The sequence below is a fragment of the Lichenostomus cassidix genome, chromosome 20, assembly GCF_008360975.1.
Source record: "Lichenostomus cassidix isolate B80296 chromosome 20, HeHo_3.0, whole genome shotgun sequence".
In the NCBI taxonomy this organism is placed as follows: domain Eukaryota; kingdom Metazoa; phylum Chordata; class Aves; order Passeriformes; family Meliphagidae; genus Lichenostomus; species Lichenostomus cassidix.
This window is the reverse complement of record NC_139500.1, coordinates 7,019,512-7,041,319: the sequence shown is the minus strand read 5'-3', so window position 1 is coordinate 7,041,319 and position 21,808 is coordinate 7,019,512. Positions and strand designations below refer to the sequence as shown.

At 47.7% G+C, this 21,808-nt stretch overlaps 2 protein-coding genes across 5 annotated transcripts; one reads left to right on the top strand and one right to left on the bottom strand.

Annotated features, from left to right (window-relative positions):
• Nucleotides 1-1,208: 1,208 nt before the first annotated feature.
• On the bottom strand, nt 1,209-3,075 carry TMEM74B (transmembrane protein 74B). The gene has a single exon (XM_085079006.1). It carries the CDS (start codon nt 3,073-3,075, stop codon nt 2,590-2,592), a length of 486 nt encoding a protein of 161 aa, XP_084935132.1. The 3' UTR covers nt 1,209-2,589.
• RAD21L1 (RAD21 cohesin complex component like 1) lies at nt 2,990-20,553 on the top strand. Of its 4 annotated transcripts, none has more exons than XM_085079005.1 (13): nt 2,990-3,104; nt 9,072-9,201; nt 10,691-10,790; nt 11,750-11,856; nt 12,236-12,421; nt 13,014-13,115; nt 14,094-14,204; nt 15,213-15,442; nt 16,299-16,401; nt 17,122-17,261; nt 17,962-18,042; nt 18,610-18,687; nt 19,503-20,553. In XM_085079005.1, the coding sequence occupies exons 2-13, from the start codon at nt 9,180-9,182 to the stop codon at nt 19,692-19,694; spliced, it is 1,452 nt and encodes a 483-aa protein (XP_084935131.1). In that variant the 5' UTR covers nt 2,990-3,104; nt 9,072-9,179; the 3' UTR covers nt 19,695-20,553. The 4 variants fall into 4 exon arrangements, with proteins under 4 accessions (XP_084935131.1, XP_084935130.1, XP_084935129.1 ...); XM_085079002.1 differs by lacking the exon at nt 2,990-3,104 and adding an exon at nt 7,729-8,916; XM_085079003.1 differs by lacking the exons at nt 2,990-3,104; nt 13,014-13,115 and adding an exon at nt 7,728-8,916.
• The last annotated feature ends 1,255 nt before the right edge of the window (nt 20,554-21,808 follow it).

The window sequence follows — 21,808 nt, the reverse complement described above, 5'->3', positions numbered from 1 at the left end:
AAAGACACCCCCAAAACACCAGCACTGGGGGACTGGAGAGCCATTGACCCTCATTCCACAGAGGCTGCACAGCATCAGCCCTTCCCAGCCAGATTTTTCTCAGCACTCTGGAATATTTTGGATTGCTTCCTACTACTCCCCTGCACATTAACAACCAGAGGCCAGTGCCTCTTTCCCAGTGCCTGCCAGAGCAATGAGGGGATGGCCAGGTCAGACACCTCTATGTCTCTCTGCCACAGCCACCCTACACCTCAGCCTGGGGGTGGTTGTGAAAAAATCACATCCTAGCCCCGGAGTTCTCCGTGGGGAGTCTTCTTTAATGGCACTCCTTCTTTCACACTGTTCATTGTAAATATATCTCTCTCCATGTAGATGCTTCCCCCCAGTCCTGCAGGGACTCAAGGCATAGTCCAGAAACGTGCTGACAAAGCACTAACAGCCCCTTCCTGTACTCTCTTGAGCAGCCTCATGCCCTAATCTATGGGAGTATTTCTCATGCTTACATACAGCAGGTGCTCAGCAGCTGTAACATCCACCAGGCTTGGCCTTTCATCCTGAAAACACTCCTTCCATCTTATTTAAAGCAACAAAAAGGGATGAGGATGATTTCTCCATCTAACGGGTTTATTTTTCTAATCCAGACATGCAGGGCCAGCACTGAGTTGAAGGAGGGACATCTGCCTTCTCAGGGCAGGGCCTTGGGAAGTCTCAGAGCTCCCCCTTTCTCCCTTTCTTCTCTCCTTCCCCTTCTTTCCCTCCCTTCCCTCCCTCCCATGGCATCACCCCCCCTCCACCCTAGAGCCCCTCAGTAACAGCCACAATGGCATTTGCCCCCCCTGCTCTCCTTGGACCCTTCATTTGGCCCCTCATGCTCTGCTTAAAGCCATTTTCCCAGAGGCTGCTGGGGACAGGCAATGCCTGTTTGGGGACAGTGGGGCACTGTCGCTGTTGAGCAGCTAGCAGAGTAATGAATGCATCGGGTCTCAGTGGCAAGAAGGAATGACCTTTATTGTTTTGATTTCATCACATTTATAGAGTTCTCAAAAGTCACCCAAATTAGTCAGTCAGAAGCTTTCCCCCAGGCCTGATTGGCCAGGCCTGCACTGTCCAAGTTCTGGGACACTGTTCCAAAACATCCAAACTTTATCTTTATTTACAAAAACACAAAAAAACTTCCCATGGGAAAAACTGTGCTAGCCACAGGGCACAGCCACTCATTTCATCCCAAGTGTGGTTTCATCCCAAGGAAAGGTGCCTGGGTGCCATGATTGCAGGTGTGAGGTGATTCAAGGTTGTTTCCTGGGATCCTGTAGTAAATACAGAGCATGGCTGGTGATGTGGTGACAGGGAGAGGGGCATGTGGCCCTCCACAGCAGTGGGAAGAATCATCTGTGAAGCATTAGAAATGGAAACACAGGACAGAGGACACCATCCCCAGCATCTGAGGGGACACTGGAAGCCCTGGAATAAAACCCAACCCAGGCAACTGGATATAAAAATTACTTTTCTTTGTGTCAGGCTGTCTGGAGGGATTTGTCCCTGTCTGGGAATGTTTGAAGTGGGTACCTTATGGGATAGATTGAAAACTGGTGTCAGTTCATGATAAACAGCACCTTTTGTGGGTCTGCATTTTCCCATGGGATAATTATTTCCCTTTCCCAGCACCTTGCTCATACCCATTTCTCTTTCCACAAAACATTGTGCTTTAATGACGCTTCATATTTAATTCCCAAGATGCAATTTTGCCTTTGTACCACAGACAAGGGCCCTTGGATCAGCACAAAGGCTGGCATGGGGACACCTCAGCACCAGCACTGCCAGGCCAGCCTGGGACACAGCCACCACAACACCTCGAGGCACTGAGAATCATCCACTCTCTTCTGTACGGAGCACCACGATTTTTGAAGAAGCCACTCCGGGGCTGCTGGTGGTAGCAGAATGCTCAGTGTGGTGCAGGCATGTGTCCTTGCCTTCATCCTGCTGTGTGGAATGGGGCTGGTGGTGTGCAAGGGCTGGGGGGTGGCAGGGCCTGGACTCCACCCCATGGGTGGTGGGCATGCTAGCTGCCTCCTCTTGTGCCTGAAACAGTGCAAGAACCAGCTCTGTGCCAGAGTTTTACAGGAAACTATTGCTAAGAAACATCACTGATGGCAGAAACTGAGGAGCTCAGTCAGAAAGAGGAACAGTCAGGTCCTTGCTGTGCGAAGGAGCTCAGCCTCACATCCAGCTCAGGCTGAGACTGGCCATTGCACAGAAATCCCACGGATGCCTTGATGGTGCCACTGGCATGAGGTGTGGCATCCCATCCAAGAAGGTGCTGGGGAGGCGACAGTGGTCCCAAGGCCATGCTGTCCTTGTGCTGGTGGTGGGAAACAACCCAGGCCAGGGCTATGCAGTCTGGTGGAGTATCCCAAAGTCTCATCAGTCCAGTGCTGTTGGGCAGGAGCACCATCCAAGAAGGGTTCAAGGAGGTGAGAAGGGTGGCTGAAGGCTGGCGTAGGCAAAGTCTCACCCGATGGTATCGGTGTTGGGGTGCAGCAAGGGGACCCCAGTTTTGCCGGTGGCAGGGGATCCCTGGGGCGTGCAGGGCTAGGAGCCGGGCCCCTCGGCGGGCTGGGGCGGGGGGCTAAGCTGGCTCTCCAGCAGCGCCCGCGTCCCTTCAGCTGACACCCTCCGCAGCCGCAGCCGTACCGAGCCGTAGGTGCCACCGGTGCGGCGGGCGGCCCGGGCGCGGCGGCGGGCGGCGGCGGCGGCCAGCAGCAGGGCGGCGAGCAGGAGCCCGCCCAGGGCCAGCAGCGCCAGCCCGGCCACGGTGCAGCGGTCGAGGCGGGCGCGGAGCCGGGCTGCCCGAGCCTCCAGCCGCTCCATCTGCCGCGCCGGCACCGCGGGGTCGGGCCGCGCCGCCCGCGGAACGGCCCCCGCCAGCACCACCAGCGCCGCGCCGCCCAGGGCACAGCCCAGCGCCAGCGCCAGCCCCGGGCCCGCCGGCACCGGCCCCCCCGCACCCGCACCAGCCCCCGCACCCGCCGCCGCCTCGCCCGGGCTCCGCAGCTCCGCCGCCCGCGGGGACGCCATGGAACCGCCGCCGGCCTGCGCGGCAAAAGGTGAGCGGTCGAACCGGGACAGGATGCTCCTCTGGATCGGAGACGGGTCCCCGAACCAGGATGCTTCCCCAGACCAGAGCCAAACCCCGGGGGCGAGAATCCCGACTCTCCCCAGAGTCGCTTCCCCTGACCGGGCTGCCAACCCCACCCCGCAGGTCTTCGAACAGGGCTGCTCCTCTTCCTGGGATCCCGCTTAGCCGAACCGGGCTACCTTCGGAGCTGGGACCTCGCCCGGACTGTTCCCCTTCCCCGGAGCAGATCCCCCAGACCGGGCTGCTCTCCCGCACCGGGTCCCCGCACGGGGCTGCTCCCCTTCCCTGAACCCAGCACCTGCCTCCCCGAACCGCGTCGTCCCACTTGGCTCTTCCCCCTTCCCCAGCCAGGCTCCCACCGCGCGACCCACCTTCCCGAATCCGTCTGAAACCCCCTGTGGGGCCCCGTGTCCCTGAGACCCCACTAAACTGCCCTTCTCCTGACCCCCTCCTCCCGCCGGGCTCTGCCCTCCGGTTCCCCGCTCCCGTACCGGGCTGTGGCCCCGCTCCGTGCACCGGGCTCGGCTCCCGCTTCTCCGCTCGGTCTGCCCCCCCTGCCGATGCCCGCACCGAGCTGCCCCGCGTCCCCTCCCGGTCCCCCGCGTCGGGCTGCCTACCCCCGCCGCCTCCCCGGCTGCCCGGGCAGGTGCCGGTGCCGGTGCCGGTGCCGCCGCGGGGCGGGCGGTGGGTGCCCCGAGCTGCGGTCGCGCACGGCCGCCGCACGCACACGCACACACACACACACGTACGGGGGGCACACACATGCACTCACATGGACACACCCGGGTGCACACCGGCACTTGCTGTGCATGTACCCTGTGCAACAGGGACCCCTCTGTGCACCCACCCGGACAGCGCCGGGACTCTCCGTGTGCGCCCCGGGGAGCTACGTGGGGAGGGGCATTGGAGAGGGCAGAACAGGTCGGTGAGTTTTGCGTGGGGTGTGCCTGGGGGACGTGCCCCCCACAGCCAGCCGTCCCCAGTGGGGACCCTGGGCTGGGGACACTGGGGCTGCAGCCTGAGCACCCCCAGCCCCAAGGCAGCAGGGAGAGATCCCAACCAGACGTTGCCCACCCTAAGTTCCCACAAGGGTCCGGCCTGTCCCCAAATCCCCGGGAGAGGGGCAGTTGAGCTGGGTTTGGGCCAGGTATGATATGCCCCAGCTGGGACTGAGGAGCCCCTGGCCCCTGCAGATCCCACCACAATCCCACTGCAGTCCCATGGCATAATGCCCCCCCTTCACACACACACACCACACACACGTTATTTATTCCATTTTTCCCAGAGCATTCCTGTCAGTGCCTGCACTCTGCTTCTCACTGACCTGGCACCAGACCCAGGCCCACACCCCAGCAGCGACCTGCTGGCAGCCACACGCTTTCCCTCATTTGTTAATAAGACGTGGTCTATTTCCACATTTGGAGCGGTGCCTGGAGATGTGGATGTAAATCCCAAGCAATAGCGGGTGGGCTGCTGACAGCAGCCGGGAAGGTTTGTCCATCACATTGCCATTCCCTTCAACACCTTCACATGCTTTCCAGCATCTCCACAAGCACACCCAGTGCTACAGGCGCGGGGTGAGCACACAGGGTTGGGGCTGCAGGGATGCCCCTTGTGCCCTGCACCCTGTCCCCACTGTCCTGAACCCTATCCCCCCACACCATGTGTTCCCCTGCAGTCACACTGTGCTCTGTGTCACTCACAGGGCACTGCTCTGCATGGAGATGCCAGATGGGAGTCTCCTGCCACCTGTGTCATGACAGGGGCAGGGATTTTGTCTGAAGTCTCTGTCAGATACAGCTAAAATGGATAAAAAAGGGTCAGAGAGTTTAGGGTGTGCCACACAAATAAGAAATAAAGTGGCGCTTTTGTGTTTTCTGAGGGCTGGGCAGGTGCAACACTATCCAGGCTCAGCACCCTTCCAGGCACATTGTCACAGATGCCGATTGGCACCCTCCAGACGACACTTGGCACCTCCAGGCACGGAGTTTCAGCAGGGGCATGGAGCTGCCATGGCAAGGGGCTTGGAATGAGATGATCTGTAAGGTCTCTTCCAAGCCAAACCATTCTGTGACTCTGTGACTCTATGAAATGCAGAGGCTTACCAGCACAATGTCCCCAGGGATGCAGCCAGAAGTGGGCCAAGAAAGAAGCAGAATTAAAAATAAATGTAAGTGCATCCTGACACGTTAACTACATTTAGAGAGGCTTTAGTACCAACCCACTCCACAGGAAGGCAGGAGATGCTTGGAGACAAGTAGGTCATGGGACACAGATTGTCCCAAATCAGCAGGAAAAGATGGATTTGGAGCAGGCAGGCATATCGCTGTGAACAGACGGGCAGGAGCAGATCTGCTGCCTCACCATCGCCAAATTCCCTTGGAAGACAGAACTGCCACCAGTTTGCTCCTGAGCAGAGCTGTGGTCATGCCCTCTGTTCTGGAGCACCCAAGCCCTGCGGCTGCCAATGCTTCCAGGGATGGCAAGGCCAGGAGCCCTGCCAGGATGGGGATTTGGGGGAGCAGAAGCAGAGCCACTCATGCCGTGGCTCCACCTACCTTCATACAGGGACAGGGCTGAGCCTGCCATGGGGTGAGGGCTCCGTGCTGCCCGGGGGGCTGCTTCTGCATCCCAATCCCTCAGCAATGCTCAAGAGGTCACCTGTGATGGACGAGGTGGAGGGATGCATCCTGCTGGCATCACTGCTTGCACTGTGCTGCCCCAGGATCCCACTGCCATTGCTGGATGGGAGCTGGAAGGACCCCAGGCCTTTAAAGGGCCTCGGGATAGCTCAAAAACCTTTCCTAGCCTGATTCTGAGTAGCTGAGCATGAGGCTGGGGGCTGGCAAAGGCCACTCCATCCCCAAGGTGCTGGCACTAAGGGAAGGGGAGGAGAGACGGAGACAGCCAAGATTTATGCTGCCAGCGCAGGAGCAAAGAGAGGAGGGAGACAGCCAAGGTCAGAGGGAGCACTGCCAAAATTCACAATGAAACTGCAGGAGTGCTGGAGGGGAGAGACAGACGACTTGGAAAGAAAGGGAAAGAGGAGGGAGGAAAAGAGTCTGGGAGATGGAGCAGGGTGAGGGAGCCAGACGGGGAACTGGGGATGGGAACATGTCACTCCTCAGACGAAATGATTGAACATGGAGGAGAGGGACAGCAAATGGGAGCCTCAGGCAGGCAGAAGAGAACAGCAGGAGCAGGAATGTGATGGAACTGGACAGGCTGTGGACATGGCTCTGCTCCCCATCACAGCCTTGTGCAGCACAGCCGGATTTGGGGAAGTGCACAGCTGTCTGGTGCCCACTGGCAATGCTGACCCCTATCCAGCCTCACCACTGAGGTGAAGTTTCATTCCTGCCTCCTTAGCATTCACATCATCCCATGGCAGAGCGAGCACCCGCAGCCAGCACGGCTCAAGGTGACTTGGAGGTCAGGGAAAAAGCAGACGGGCAATTCAGGAGATGGCTCTGCACTGCCGAGAGATCCAGCAGTTTGGGAGGACCAGAGGTGCCCAGCACACCATGGCTTCCCTGCCTGCCACTGCCAGTCTCTGTGTGCCCCAGACTCAGTGCCCACAGTGCTCCCCATGGATATGGGGGGTTCTGATCCAGCAAAGTGCTCCTGGGAGCTGTTGCCACTGGCAAGGCAGGCAGGGCTGGACATCAGCCTTGGTGCTGGAGAGGGCTGGAGCTGCACAGTGGGAATCAGTGAGGGTGGTTTTACTCTTGCAGGGTATGGAGTGCTCAGGCAGGTTTGGTGCCCTGGAGGAGCAGTGGTCACCTGCTCTGGGGCTTGCGGGAGATTTCTCCAGGTCCCTGTTGGGGATACATCACTCCAAGGGTGCTTTGTAACAAAAATCCCTCTCCTTCCCCAAACGTCTGAGCCCCATCCCGAAGGCACGTGAAAGGATGGAGCCCTGCTTACCCTACGACCAGCTGCAGAGCTGCACTGGGAAGAGGCTCAGCACTTTTCTGGTGATAATTAAGATCTCGTTATCTTCAGCTAACACAAGGGATACAGGGAAAACCACAGGTGCCTTGTGATATGGCAACAGCTGATGCGCTGGGCTGTGCCTGGGAGCAATGGGAGCCTTGCTGTGTTCTGTCTGAATATAAAGCATGGAATGCACGAAGCAGAGGGTGACAAACTAATTTTTCCTGGCTGATGACACCTAAGTGTGCAAACATACTGTCTTCTCCTCTTGGGGGTGGCTGGAGCTGGCACAGATGGGTGCCTGTGCACTTTTCACCTTCTCTCTCTGCACAGAGGTCTGACCTGAGGCTTTGGCGGTTTTTTTGTTGTTGTTTTTGTTTTGTTAGTTTGGTTTCATTTGGGTTTTTTTGTTCGGTTTGGTTTGTTGTCTTTTGTTTGGTTTTTTTTCTTTTTTTCTTCTGCAAATTCCCTTCACCAGGGGAGTTTTATCAGACGTGTCTGGAGCCACGCAGGAGCTGCTCACCTGCAGAGAAAGAGACGGGGCGGTGTCTGCAAGCAGGCTCTTAGAATGTCAAGGGTGAAAGGGGCTGGGAGGAGAAAAGGAGAGAGAGGAAGGAGAAGGAGGGGAGGGGAAGATGAGGAGAGAAGAGGGAGGAAGAGAGGAAAGGAGGAGAGGACAGATGGAGGAGGAGAATGAGATTGCTCTCCACTGTCACGAACCTAAAACGAGGGGTGCGGCACCGTGTTGCCGCGGATGTGTAGGTGCTGCCGGTGAGCCCCAGGAAGGCGCAGGGAGCCATCGACAGCGGCAGGTCCCTGCCGGAGGACCCATGGGGACCCGTGGGCAGCCGTGGCGAGTGGACACGGGTCCTGCAGGGCCGCGGCCGGAGCTGCCCCGCACCGGCGGCTCCCAGGGCGGGAACAGCGCGGGACACCGGGCGGCGCCTTCCCGCCCTCGGCTGAGCCGCGGCTGAGGCCTGAGGAGGGTCTGCCCGCCCCGCCGAGCCCCCTCAGCGCCTGCTAATCCCCCCCGATCCCCGCAGAGCCGAGCCGGGCTCCCTCATCCCCCCAGGGCCCCTCAGCGCCCAGCTGTGCCCCTCCATCCCTCAGGATCCTCCTAAATCCAACATCCCCCTCCTGGCATTGCTCAGGCCTCCTGTCCCCTCAGGTTCCACTAAATCTCTCTGTCCCCTCAGAGCCTTGGTCACCCCATCCCCTCAGGTCCTGCTAAATCCTCAGGGCCTGGCTGGATACCCCTGTCCCCTCAGGCACCATTAAGTCCCTCCTGTCCCATCCCCCAAGGATCCCGCCAAATTCCTCCCTGCCCTCTGAGGGTCCTGCTAAATCATTTCATTGCCTCAGTGCTCTCAGGATTCTCCCATCCCCTCAGCACCCAGCTGGGTGATCCCAGACCCTCTCAATACCACAAAATCCTCACATCCCCTCGATATCTGCCTGGGTTCCCTATCCCCTCAGACCCCAGTAAATCCTCTCATCCTCTTCAGTGCCTGGTTGTGTTCCCCCCATTCCCTCAGATCCCATTAAATCCCCCCTTCCCCGTAGCACCCAACTGGGTCCCCCATTTCCTCAGATTCCCTAAATCCCTAGTCCCACCTGGTGCCCTAGGACCCATCTCCTGTTGGAAGGGAAAAACTCAGGGAATTTTCTCTGGGCTGCCCTGAGACCCTTGGCCGGGCACCATGTTCTACGTCAATTTGCTCATCAGCAAGCGGGGGCCACTGGCCAAAATCTGGCTGGCTGCCCACTGGGAGAGGAAGCTCACCAAGGCACATATCTTTGAGTGCAATTTGGAGGCCACCGTACAAAAAATTCTGTCTGCAAAGGTAGGCTATGGCATGAGGAGGGATCTCCTGGCCAGTCCTGAGGTGTTTGTTTCTCACAGAGAACTCTGTTACTTCTGTGTAATATTTTAATGTTTTTTGCCAAAAATGCAAACTCCTGAACGGCTTTTTTTTTTTTTTTTTTTAAATCCTCACAGTTTGCCATAGCTCTGCGAACCTCTGGACATTTACTCCTGGGCGTGGTGCGGATTTACGACAGGAAAGCAAAGTACCTCTTGGCAGACTGCAATGAAGCTCTGACTAAAATGAAGACAGCCTTTCGCCCAGGTGTGCACAAAATTCGGCATTTTTCCATCTGTGTCCCTCACAGCTCTCATTTTAAAAGTTAATTTTTGGATATTTCTGTTAAATACACATTACTGATCCCAAAGGAAACTGAACATATTAATGCCTACTGCTGGTGTTTAGTCTGGCTTAATTTAGTGCTATTTCAGGTCTTTGACTCCCTTAACAGGAGCAGTATCTTAAGTGGGCTTAAAAGAAGATGCTTGAATTCAGCCTCTATTGCTAGATAATTAACTTTAATTTCTGATGACACTAACAACATGTCTAACAGTGTCAGTGCCAGACCTGACAGCATGTTTTGAGCTCTAGCCATGCAGACAGGGAGAAGGGAGCTGAGATGACTGGATCCTTTTCCAACAGGCTCTATGTTTGTCATATTTAGGCAACAAATGGGAGGCACTGTTGTCTAAAAAAAGCCTGAGAACACCAGTGTCTATTGCCAGTTTTAATGTGCTTTGTGACCTGGTCTGTTTGCAGAATAGTAAATAATTACTCTGCATTATTATTCTCAAGGATACAATCATGGAATTATAGAATCACAGGACCATTTAGGCTGGAAAAGCCCTCCAAGACAGAGTCCAACTGTTCACCCAGCACTGCCAAGGCCACCACTAAGCCATGTCCCCAAATACCACATGTCTTTTAAATCCCTCCAGGGATGGTGACTCCAGCACTACCCTGAACAGCCTGTGCCAGGGTTTGACAACCTTTTCAGTGAAGAAATTTTCCTTAATATCCAACTGAAATCTACCAGGCACAACTTGTGGCTATTTTGGGGACATACTGTAGCAACTTGGAGAGCACCACACAGCTAAGGAGCAAGATACAACAGTCACCACTGTGGCAACAGAGACTCCAACTAGATAGAAGAGGGGAGAAGAATCTCAGCAGAAGTGGTAAAATGCTGGAAGAGGCTGTTCAGGAATGCTGTGAAATCTCTATCAGCAGAAATAGTCAAATGTGATCTGACTTTTGAAATTAACCCTGTTCTGAGCAAAAGGTTGTGTTAAATGACCTTCCAAAATCCCTTCTCACCTGAATTTTTCCAGGATTCTCTAATTCCCAAGTAATTGCAGTCTCAGTAATTATTTGATGCTGGAGAACAGTACTATGGAGACAGAGCAGAGGAAAGGAAAACACAATGATTCGTTTGCAGTGCTGTGAAAGACTCTGGGCTAAATGTCAGCTCGGAGAACCTTCCAGGGACTTAAAGCAGCTGCTCACCAGCACAAGTAGTTACATATTTCAGGTCCTGTTGCAGGAGACGCTTTTGTAACTGTCTGTAAAAAACAGGTCTTCTTAAGGACATGGCAACTGAAATTCCACTTTGGAGTGCCTAAGCTTTACCTTTCTGTGATTTAGAATGGCAGCAGCCCCTCCTGACAGGTTTATAGGCTTATTATACCTACTTGGGAGAACACTACTTTTATTTTATTGATACTTATTTTGTTATGTTGTCTGTTTATTTCAGGGCTTCTTGACCTTCCACAAGATAACTTTGAGGCTGCTTATCAGTCCATTACATTACCTGAAGAATTTAATGATTTTGAAGGACCACTACCAGATGTCAAGTAAATGCTTCCCTAGTTTCTATTCATTCTTTTAGTATTTTCAGAAGTAAAAGCTATACTTGCTGTTATCTGATTGAGACTCAGATTGGGTTGTTTTGATTTAATAACTGAATTCTCCTAAATTCTGAGTTTTACAAGGCTACAGGCACAGGCGTTGTGCTTTGGTAGTTTTCCTCAGTCCTTGAATCAACAGACCTTCACAATGAAATAATGTCTCGAACTTAGACTTCAGGATTTTAAATTGTCTGAGTGAAGGATGCAAACAGCTTTCTGAACCTCAAGAGAAGAGATAAAAATTAGTATTAATCCTGAAAGATGTGGCCAGTAACCACACAGTGTTGTACTGTTCCACTGGGTAACTTAATTTTGTTTCTGCTCCATTGCTCTCCAGGGCTGGGGTGTTTTATCAGCAATAGTCAGCCTGGCTCCTGAGAAAACGCCGGCATATTTCTTAGGCTTTTCTGACACAAATGAGCATTAATATAGAAAACTGATAAAAAGGAGGAGGCCAAGGACTGTTTCTGATGGCTCTGATGCCCCAAAGGTCCAGGACAAGAGATTTCCACTGAGAGTTCCTCTGTACCTCCTCATAAATATGGTTTGATGAGATCAGTAAGGGTTTATTATTTTGTAAGTATAGATGCAACGTAGTACACTTTATTAATACACTTTATTCAAGTGCCTCAGTGTGCTCTGTAAAGATGCCTTTTCTGCCTGCCCAAAGACTTGTGTCATTTGGTTTAAAAGATGTTTCACTAATTAGTTGCCTTCTGATAAGTGCCTGTAGATACCAGGGCTTGAATGGGAACAAAATCACATAAGCCCAAGTTTACTGGCACAAGAGTGGAAAAATATGGGGGCTTGTGATAAAATGCCAGGATTGAAGGCTATTTAGAACCAAGTTTTTACATTCCAGCTAAATGCTCAACCCTATGTTTTTATAATATTTTATTCATCAGGGCCATTGATGTCGTTGAACATTTTACCTTGAATCAGAGCAGAGCTGAAGAAATCACACTTACAGAGGATTTTGAAAGCAGTATACTTCTCTGTGATAGAAACTTTGGTGAGAGAAGTTGAGAAATTAGAAACATTCCATAATGGAAAGTGTGTTTTATGTGAATCTTTGTATAGTCTGAGCCCTTTCCATGCGTGAAAAACTGTGAATAATAGTGCATTTATTTCATGTTTGTGCTGATAGGCCTGTCATGCTCTCTTAGGTTTAAAATTTTGTGTAAGCAATATAATCTGATATCAGAGACTGAGAACCAAACCAAACATTTTCTGCTTTTACTAAATTAGATAAAACTGTTCATTGTTTATTCCATTTGAGGTATGGGATGTCTTGCAATCTTTTAAAAATTACTTGAAAAACTAGGATAATAATAAATCTGGGTTTCCAAAACTCAGGCAGATGAGGGATTAGAAATTGTGTGTTCCCTCAGATGAAGAAGCAGATGCACTGAGGAGACAGAGCTTCTTTGAGGGCAGTGGCCTGACGAGCAGTAACAGTCTGGTGGCTGATCCCAACTCAGCCAGCACCAGCGGAGACAAATCTGTGCTGCACGAAGATGTTTACTGCTTCCAGAATGACCATTTTGGGGACGAGGATGATGCTGCAGATATGATTGGTAGGGTTTGCCACAGGCAAACAGAATCAGTTCCTTTCCAAATATTTTTATTCTTACAGGAAAACTGTCAAAACAGCACCAAAGTGATTGCTTTCAGACAAAAATTCTGTGTTATTTGTTGTTTTCATGCTTAATTATTTTTTACTTGCCACTTAGACACTGCCAAGTCAAATTGGTTTAAAGGCTGTATTTAATTATTTTAGAATTAAAGGCATTAAATTTATGCTTAATGTTTAACAATTTAATTTCTATTTTCAAAGGTGAAATAGTGCAGCATTTTTATCCTTACTGTTGTAATAACAAAGGCAGCAAAGTAGCTTCTACATCGTTATGGCTTAAAGTGTTTATGTAAACCTTACAGATTTACACCTTTTAAAACTATCAAGGGCATAATTAAAAAAAAGTGTCCAAACTTGGGACTAATCCCCTCCTTTTTGTGCAGTTGCAGACAGCCATACCACTGACGGCCATCTGTGGAAGCTGAGCTTGCTTTCTTTGCAGAGTATTAACCTTAACTAACATTAGGCTGTATCAGGCTATTTCATGACTACTAAGGCTTAGAATGATTAAAACGATGTGTTTTGTGTTTAAGAAATCCTGTTGAGGGATGAGCAAAATGTCCTAGATAAAGACATTCTTGATGTGGAGGAAGCACGTCCTTTGTCACAAGATCTGCCAGAGAACAGCACAGCCAGTGAGTCTGCAGTGTCTGCTCCATCTCACATAAACCCTCTGCTCCCCTCTTAATGCCTAATGTCACTCACATCCAGCTTTTTGTAGTATCCTGGGCCTTTTTCCTTTTCTCATTTATTTTGCTTTTTTTCCCCCCTAAACTGCTTCATCCACCACTTTAGGATAATTTCATTTGATTTAGGGATTCCAAATTCGTAACTTGACATTGCTTAGAAACATTTTTATGTGACATCCTGTTGGATCTGCTGTTGGTCCACCCTGCTGCTCACAGTGTGATGTCCCTTTTGAGGGGAAAAGAAACCCAAATAAGGCTGTTCTATAACTGTGAACTTTCCCTATGAGAGCTTGAAAGGTCTTTTCCAACAGAAACAATTCTGTGCTTCTATTTCTGGTTTCATATTTCTTTGACAAATGACACTTAAGTAGCTCATAAAGGTGTTGTTAATCTTTGGTTTGATGTTGATGAAAGAAATTAAGCTTTGAAAACTGTTTCTGAGAAATTTTAGTTATCTTAAATCCTTATTCCCCCTTCACAGTGTTGCTTTAAAACAGAGAATTCTGGAACAGCTTTAAAGGGATTGAGTGACTCTTGCCTCTTCTTGTGCTATTTATTGCTGGTGCTACCTGTTCCTGTTCTGTTGGCAGAAATGGCCACACTGCCATGCACTTGCCAGGAACTGGAAACAGACAGGGATTGAAACCAAACACCTTTCCCCCTAAACACTTCCTGTTGTGTGGGTGTTTCTCCAGATCAGTTCTTCTGTCTCTTCTGCCCAGTCATTCTGGGATCAGTGAAGGGAAGTGTGCAGGGCAGAGTATGAGCAGGAACTGGTGAACATAATTGAGATTATAAACAAAACCACAGTTTCCTATTTCTCACTATTTTTGTCTGGTGTCATTCTCTGCCGTGTGATTGAGAAATAAGTCCATATTGTAATTTCTTTTTTTAATTTTGGTTATTTGCTGGGTTTTCTTGCAGTTGAGTCCAACTGCGCAGACACCAGCATTAAGGACATAAATGACACAATGAATGAGACAATCCTTTTGTTCAGAGGAGAAGGATTTGTGCTTGAGCCAGTTGAAGATACAGGTCAGAAGTTGATCAGTTTCTTGCTGAATGTTTGCATTAACTAAGTCTGGTTTTCTTCTTAGTAGTGAAAATACTTGCAAAATTAATTATTCCCATGTTAATTTCATCTGTTCTTGTGGTCAGAGTTCCATTTTATGGTAAATATTAAACAAACCCAGTGTCAGGTTATTTATCTGAGCTGCCCAAATCTCTGCTTGCAGTTTTTTCCATGTACCAAGTCAAGTTTTGTTGCTCTTCAGCTATGGCAGCACTGCAAGCCTGGCCTGCTCAGGGGTGGTACTGAATATTCACCTGAAAAAATTTTATTGCCAGTCACACATCAACAATTTCTGTGTTTAAAATAACAATGTTAAAACTTTCTATCCTTTGAAAAATGTTGGTTTTTGAACTTTTAGCAAAATCCAAAGAGAAAAGTATTACATTTCCTCTGTGAGTAAATCTAACTTATTACATTGGTGGCTGTTTGTGAATAAACAAGCTCACGTTGACAGCACTATTTACAATATTGGAATTTCCCAGCCTGCCCAAATAATATCCAGGAAGTTATGGCTAAATGACCAATCTGTCTCTTTCTTTTGTGTTCACATCTTGATTAAATTGCTTAAGGATTAAACTGACAAATACAGATATTAGTTATGAGATAATGAAACCTCTTGAGTGCATCAGCAGTTTCTGGAACACTTAACTTCCTTGATGGATTAAAGACAGCATATTCAGTATTGTTGCTATATCATGTGTTCTCATTAAGTTCTCCTGTTCCTGATTCTTTAGTACAATAGTCATATGTCTTCCACAATTAAACATATGGGAATTTCCTGTACAAGAGCACAAAAAGTGAAGACTTTATGGAAACTTTTGAAGGAATGGCCTATGCACTTGTACTTTGATTTTCAAGACTGAGTGGTGTTTTGAAGGTTGGCAGGCAGGTTGATTCACAGGGCTTTTTTTGGGTGCTTAATGTTCTAGGAATAGACCTTAAGACTTGTTATTAATACTTGCTTTATGTAGCTGTCACCCAAAGGAAAAAAAAAGAAAGAAAGAGAAAGTTGCTGGTGGATGTAGAGAAGGAGCTCAGCTGCAAAACCATTTACAACCAGCTCACCAACTGCACAGACATCCTGGCCCCGCTGGACCTTGCTCCCCCAACCAAGAAAACAATGATGTGGAAGGAGATCGGAGGTGTGGATCATCTTCTGTCCCATGCTACACAGCCTGTGGTTCATGCAGAGCTGCAAGAGGTAAAGATCAGTTCCTTGTGGGGCCTGTGCCACTGTGTGGATTACAGGATTGTTACAGAGCTGGGATCTGACTGAGAGAGGTTTTGCAGACTCAGTTTGATGTGAACTCAGAGCTGGCTGCAGGTGTGCACTGGAAGCATTGCTCTGCAGTACAGGTCAGCTGGACACCTGATGGTGTGCACACTCACCGCTGATTGCTTCATCATCTGTGGAGTCATGCCCTTAACTTCCTGCACTCCAACAAGTGAAAAATTACAAAAGGAACATGAGAGCTGATGTTTCATTTCACACACTGGCACCTGATTGATCTTATACTGAGACACAACTTCTTACATTTTCTGTCTATTTCTTTTGTACTTTCTCATTTGTTTTATTGTTTTCTGGTTTATTTCCTCTTTGTAATCAATTTGAGACATCTTTTGTTTATATTTACTTTAAAGGTACATCAGAATTATTATTATTAGAATATTGCTAATGGATTTGGAATGGTTCACTGCAGCAGCGCAGCTTCACCACTTAGAGTCCAGCTGCAGAATTACAACTTGCTCTTTAAGAGGATGAAAACTGCAGATGGTTTTTTTTCTTTCATCCTTCCTTACGAGCTGGCTTCAACAAAATGATCCAAGATGCTCCTAAGATGTTTTTTGCATGGAGTCCATTGTCAATGTTGGAGCTGCAGAAGGCTATTATTTAAAAACAAAAAAAATGCAGATTTTCAGAGTGACCTAGTTCAAATACTGAAATTCTGGGTGGCAGTCATTAATATACAGCTCATATTCATATATTTGTGTTGGTGTTTGCAAATAATCTGACATGATATTCTGAAAGCAAACAAAGAAAAAATTATTATTTTCAGTTGTTTGAAAAATGCTTCAAGAGTGACAGATTTAAGAGGAGAACAAATGGAATACAGAGGGTGTCTGAAATGGAAGAAATGAGAAAAGAACAAGATACTACAGGTAATATTTTAATTCTGTTGTGCAGAATTAGCTGTTAGAAAGTATTTTCTATTCTACATAATGTTTGAGAGACACATATGTAGTGCTTCTGTGCAGTATTCTACAAACCATTACTACTTTGCTGTTCTTTTGTTTCTTAGAAGTTAAACGAAATCCAATTATTTTCTTCCTTGTGGATAAGGAGATATTTTTGGCTTCACCTTTGGTTTCTCTAATTCTCTCTGAAACTTCAGATTTGGGTATGGTTGTTTGTGGTAGTTTTTTAAATATAATTTTAAAAAAGAGCTCCCCACTTATTCTAAGCTTAATCAAACTGCTCTCCAAATTTCCAAATAATTGTAAATAATTCTGCTTGTGTCTGGAAAATTTGTTTTTGTTAATATCAGGCAAGAAGAAATGTTTCATTTTAGATCTTCTGAGAAGGATATATCCACTTTCACTCCTTTGCTCTGCTGGAAGCCTAACCTGCCTCAGAAATTAATTAACAAACCCACCTCCTGTGAGTCCATAAAGGTCAATTTTCAGAAAAGGAAAACCTCCCTTGGAAGTTGGTTCTTCCATGCTCCTGCTGGGAATGATGTTTCTTCAATATTTGCTTATTCTGGCTCTTCCTCTCGAAGACTTGAACTTGGGTGTGATTTTTGGTTTTCAGTGGGTTTTTTTTTAAGGACAGTGATTCACAGTAATTGCCTCTTCAACCTTGGTTTTCTATTAATACAGAGATGCTGCCAGTAGAAGAGTCAAGTTACCTGCAGGAGCCAGCTTATTCCGAGACTGAGAGAAAAATTAGAAATGATTCCTTTATGTTGACATCACAGAATGACAGAAATGAAACCAATGAGAACTGTGGTGAAATTATAGTGAGATGTTTTCCTCAGTTTTAGAGACCTAAGTGTGTCTATTGGTTCCACTTTTTGCAAAGGTTCCATTTAAAACGTGCTAATAAATTACTAGTGTTTGGAAAGGATGCTAAAGCCAGTCAAGAGAGCATTAAGTAGCTTGTGTGATGAAAGTTTATTTATAATTACTTTGGGAAACTCTCACAATGAATGAATGATTAATTAAAATGTCTCTCAATCAGTATAGATTACAGTCTAATCACTATGTATGAATGAGAGCTTAATATTAAATATGAAATATTGTACTGAAGAGATACATATAATCTTTATAAAGGATAATACTTACATTTTGTGTCTCATATTGAAGAAATACTTAAACAATAACAAATTTACTATCTCTGCCATCTTCACTTAGGCTGAAGGGCATTCCTTAGAGAATATGAGGCTCATTAATGTTGAAAAGTGACAAAATTGGACCTAATGGCAGTGGAAAACATGTGCTCCGTGCTTGAGCTATGCCCAAAGGTGTAGATTCAGGTGTAGGATAAATCCTACAGCAAGGTGCTTCCCTGTGTCAGGAAAGACAGGGTAGAAATAGCAACTATTAACTCATTTTGGAAAATTTCATTATAATAAATTCTTTGAGCAGAGCTGTGTAATGAGAATTGCACTCTGTGCATAAATGGTCTAGGCCTAGTGATTGTCCTTTCTGTGCACACAGGACGATGGAGCAGCTTTCTCCGAGAGCTCCAAAAATTCCCTTGGCCAGGAAGCTGAAGCACAGCAGGTGGAGGTGCCAAAGGTATGTGTCCTAAGCTGATGGCCCTGGCTTGTTTCAGAAGACAACCCTGCTCTTTCTCAGAAATATTTAAACGGAAAAAAAGTGGCCTCATCAACTTACACAGTGAGTTTTGCTTCCTGTGAGAAGGAAAATGTTTCCGGGCTTGCTGGCTCTGAGGATGTCCAGGCACTCTGAAACCAGGGCAGTTGTTGCAGACATCAGAGGTTAAGCCCAAAATCCCAAGCCAAATATTTGAACATCCTTTTAAGCCCCTGGCCAGTACAAATCCTGTCAGAATCCCAGTACCAGAGCAGAACCTGGCTGTGGAGTTACCTCACTGGGACCATATCCATAGCCTGTTGCACCTGAGCTGTCTCTAGCAGAAAGCACAGAGGTGCCATTCTTTCCTCTGTTTCACAAAAGCTTGTGTGAGCACAGAGGTGTCAGAGGCACCAGATTCCCTGAGTCTGGCCATCCAGATGCCCAGCTCCAACTGGATTTTCAGTCAGGCTGGGACTCCTGTCCTTTTTATCATGGTGTGTGACTTTTTACACATCCTGACTAACCTTTTGTTTACTTCCTCTCAAGGAGCAAACAAGGACCAGGAAGGACAGTGAAGAAATAAGATGGGGCAAGAGAGCTCTTCGGTTACAGAAGACTTTACAGGTACCAGTGCTGGATTTTGTTATTAGATACCAAAAGCTGGTGTTGGTTGCAGCTGGACCATGTCAGAAAAGCTCTTCTTTCCACTGTCCATTGTGTTTCTCCCTCTCACTTGCAGCATGAGATTTTTTGGGTATTTCTGTGAAAAATCAGGATTCTGGGTGCCTGATTGTGGTGTTCCACAGCTGCTGGAATCACTAGAATTATTTTCTTTTTTTTGCTTTTTTTTAAAACATATTTCAAAGGTTCTGTGCAAATAACAAATAATTGTTTACACCTGAGTGTAGCCTTTAAAAACCAAGATATAACAACACTTAGTTCTTGCCTGTGATTTCACTGGGACTCTGTAACCAAAGGATACAAGGATATCAAGGATATTTATTGTTATCAATCACAAACCATGATGGAAGTTCTCTGTTGGTGTAATGGAATTGGTTGGAATTGTAGATTTTAGTAACAGATGTAGGTTCCAACACTATTATGGCATTAAAATGTGAAGACCCACTTCTATAAACACAGATGCCAAGATAGCCAGAGAGGTTGTGGACTCCCCATCCCCAGAAGCGTTCATGGCCAGGTTGGATGAGGCTTGGAACAACCTTGTCTAGTTGAAGGTGTCCAGGGTGGGAGAATGGTCTTTAAGATCCCTTCCAACCCAAACTAGCATGTGCTTCCATGATTCTATGGAGATTGGATCCTATTTGAGGCATTCAAGCAGAGATATTCCCTCTGAGCAGCACTCTCTGTTTGGGCTCCGTGAGCTCCAGTTTTACTGGTGGGAAAGCTGACCTGACTGATTTCTCATTTCCCTCATGCAGCAACTGAAGAGATCAGGCATGTGTTCCTTCAGTTTTCGGGAGCTCTGCCGGAAAAACAACCGGAAAGAAGCTGCAGCCACGTTTTACACCTTTCTGGTCCTGAAGAAGCAGTTGATCCTCGAGCTGCGGCAGCACGAGCCCTTCGCTGACCTCACAGCCACTGCTGGGCCCAAGTTTGACACAATCAGATAAACTGATCAAAATACAACTTAGGTTACATTTTCCAGCAAGTCATTTTCCTGGAAAAAAAGATGCAATGTCTTGTCAAACTGTGGGAGCTGAGCAGAGCTGGGTCCTTTACACCAGGTGGCCTTCCCCAGGTGTTCACTACAGGGCTTATTGTTAATATTTATAGTTATGTAATGAGTTATATGATAGTTATACAATATGTTAATAAAATATCACTAAAATATATATTCTACATAGGAGATTTACATTGTGAAGGATTTTATAAAAGTCCTTGAAAGGTTTTTATAAAAAAGTCCTTCAAAACCTTTCTCAGAGACTACCTTTGGAGCTTAAATTATTTTTGACAAGGCTTGTGTCTGTTAATTCTCTAATACCATCAGTAAGAGTTGTCTGTTAACTCTCCATAGCAAAAAAATTAGATTCCTTAAAATTATTTCTGTCATTGAATGTTCAGTATTTCATATTTGAAGATCTAGCAGGGTGCTGTCTCCAGTGTTGCTTTTGTGTTGCCAGACAGACAGGTTACAGTGACCCTAGAAGAGTCCATAGGCTGCAGCAAAAAATTCTATTTCCTGGAAATCCAGCAATTTCAGATTTCACAGAGCTTTTTGACTTATTAACACCTTTACTCATGTGTAGACCTATTTAAAAATGGATGTTAACTGAAATACTATTAGTTCCTTGCATTTTTATCTAATTTAGGATAAATTTTATCCCTTTTACTGTCATTTTCTGAAGCTCTTGGTTTCCAGCTGCCTCCTACCTCTGCCACAGGGACGGTTGTGCCTCACTCAGGTGCTTCAGTGCTGTGGGGACATCACTGTCCCTTAATGTGGAATCAATAAAAATCAGAAGATGTTTCCTTTGCTTGTTGGTGTTTCTCCTGAAGGATCAAATCCTATGGGCTCATCTCAGAGTCAGGGACTGGGTGATTTTACTTAAAATGGGAAAGGATGTGTGATATTGTCACCTGACTTTGAGGTGTTCACTCACCTCAGTGACACCCCCATGTCTCTGGACCCACTACTGTGTGTGGTTCCTGACCCACAGGGTTCAGGGAGGGGGAGGTTTGGTTTGAGAGTCTGTTTAAGGGAGTAAAAAGGCTCTGAAAGAGGTGAAACCCCAGTGTGGGGCAGGGGAAAGGTGTGGGGTGGCCACTGGCTGTGGTGGTGTTCCAGCTGAGTGTCCTTTCTGAATAGGAATATTTGATTAAATAAGTAATTGGTCTTTGTTGCTGTTCTCTGACGGATTCCTTTTTCTGGGTGTAAGGAAGGGAAAAGCATCACTGTGTGGTAGAAAACCTCTCAGTTTTCTGCAAAATACATGCTATTTGTGGGTGGGAACAGGAGCATGGCTCAGGACAAGATTGGAACCAAGGGTGGCTCATCGTCTCCTTGTGGCAGGCCTGGCACTTCCAAAGGCAAATGCTGACCTGGAAAAAGGCTTTGGTGAAAATCTCTCCCTCTCTCCCTGCAGCAGGCCCAATCTCCCTGGAGCAGCATTCCCGTTCTGCAGGTCAGAGCATCCTGGGAGACCAAGCACTGCAGAGAGGAGGAGAAACCATTTTTCTCCCCCAAAAGCCATTAGGAATGACTGTGCATCTCACAGCAGAGCTGCTGCCTGTGCCACATGGTCAGAGCTGCTCCAGTGGCAGCAGATGTGATAACTCATTAATTTTCCTTTCAAGGAGAGAGGCTGTACATTGGATTCACCGGGAAAGAGGGAAACAAAAGGCAGCTGGAGGCGGGCAGGAATAAATGGCAGGCAGGATATATATATACACTGAAAACAGTCTGTGTGTTGGGATAAATGAGGTACAAATCATGCAGGAAATAGTGCTGGGAGGAAGACTGACATGTATTTACCAAACAGGTTTGTCAGAACTCTGGAATAACCACGGGGGAGTGACAAAGGGAACTGAGAATATCTGGGAAGCACAATGGGCCTCAGGTCCAGACCCAAACCACGAGCAGGTTCTACTGTGACCATGACCATTTCCCACATGAACATTTCCTTCCGTGAGTCCATATGTGGACACACACACACGTTGGATGTCCTGTGGATGTTTATAACACAGGTACATGTGCATGTCTCACGCTCCTGCTCCCCACGGGGGT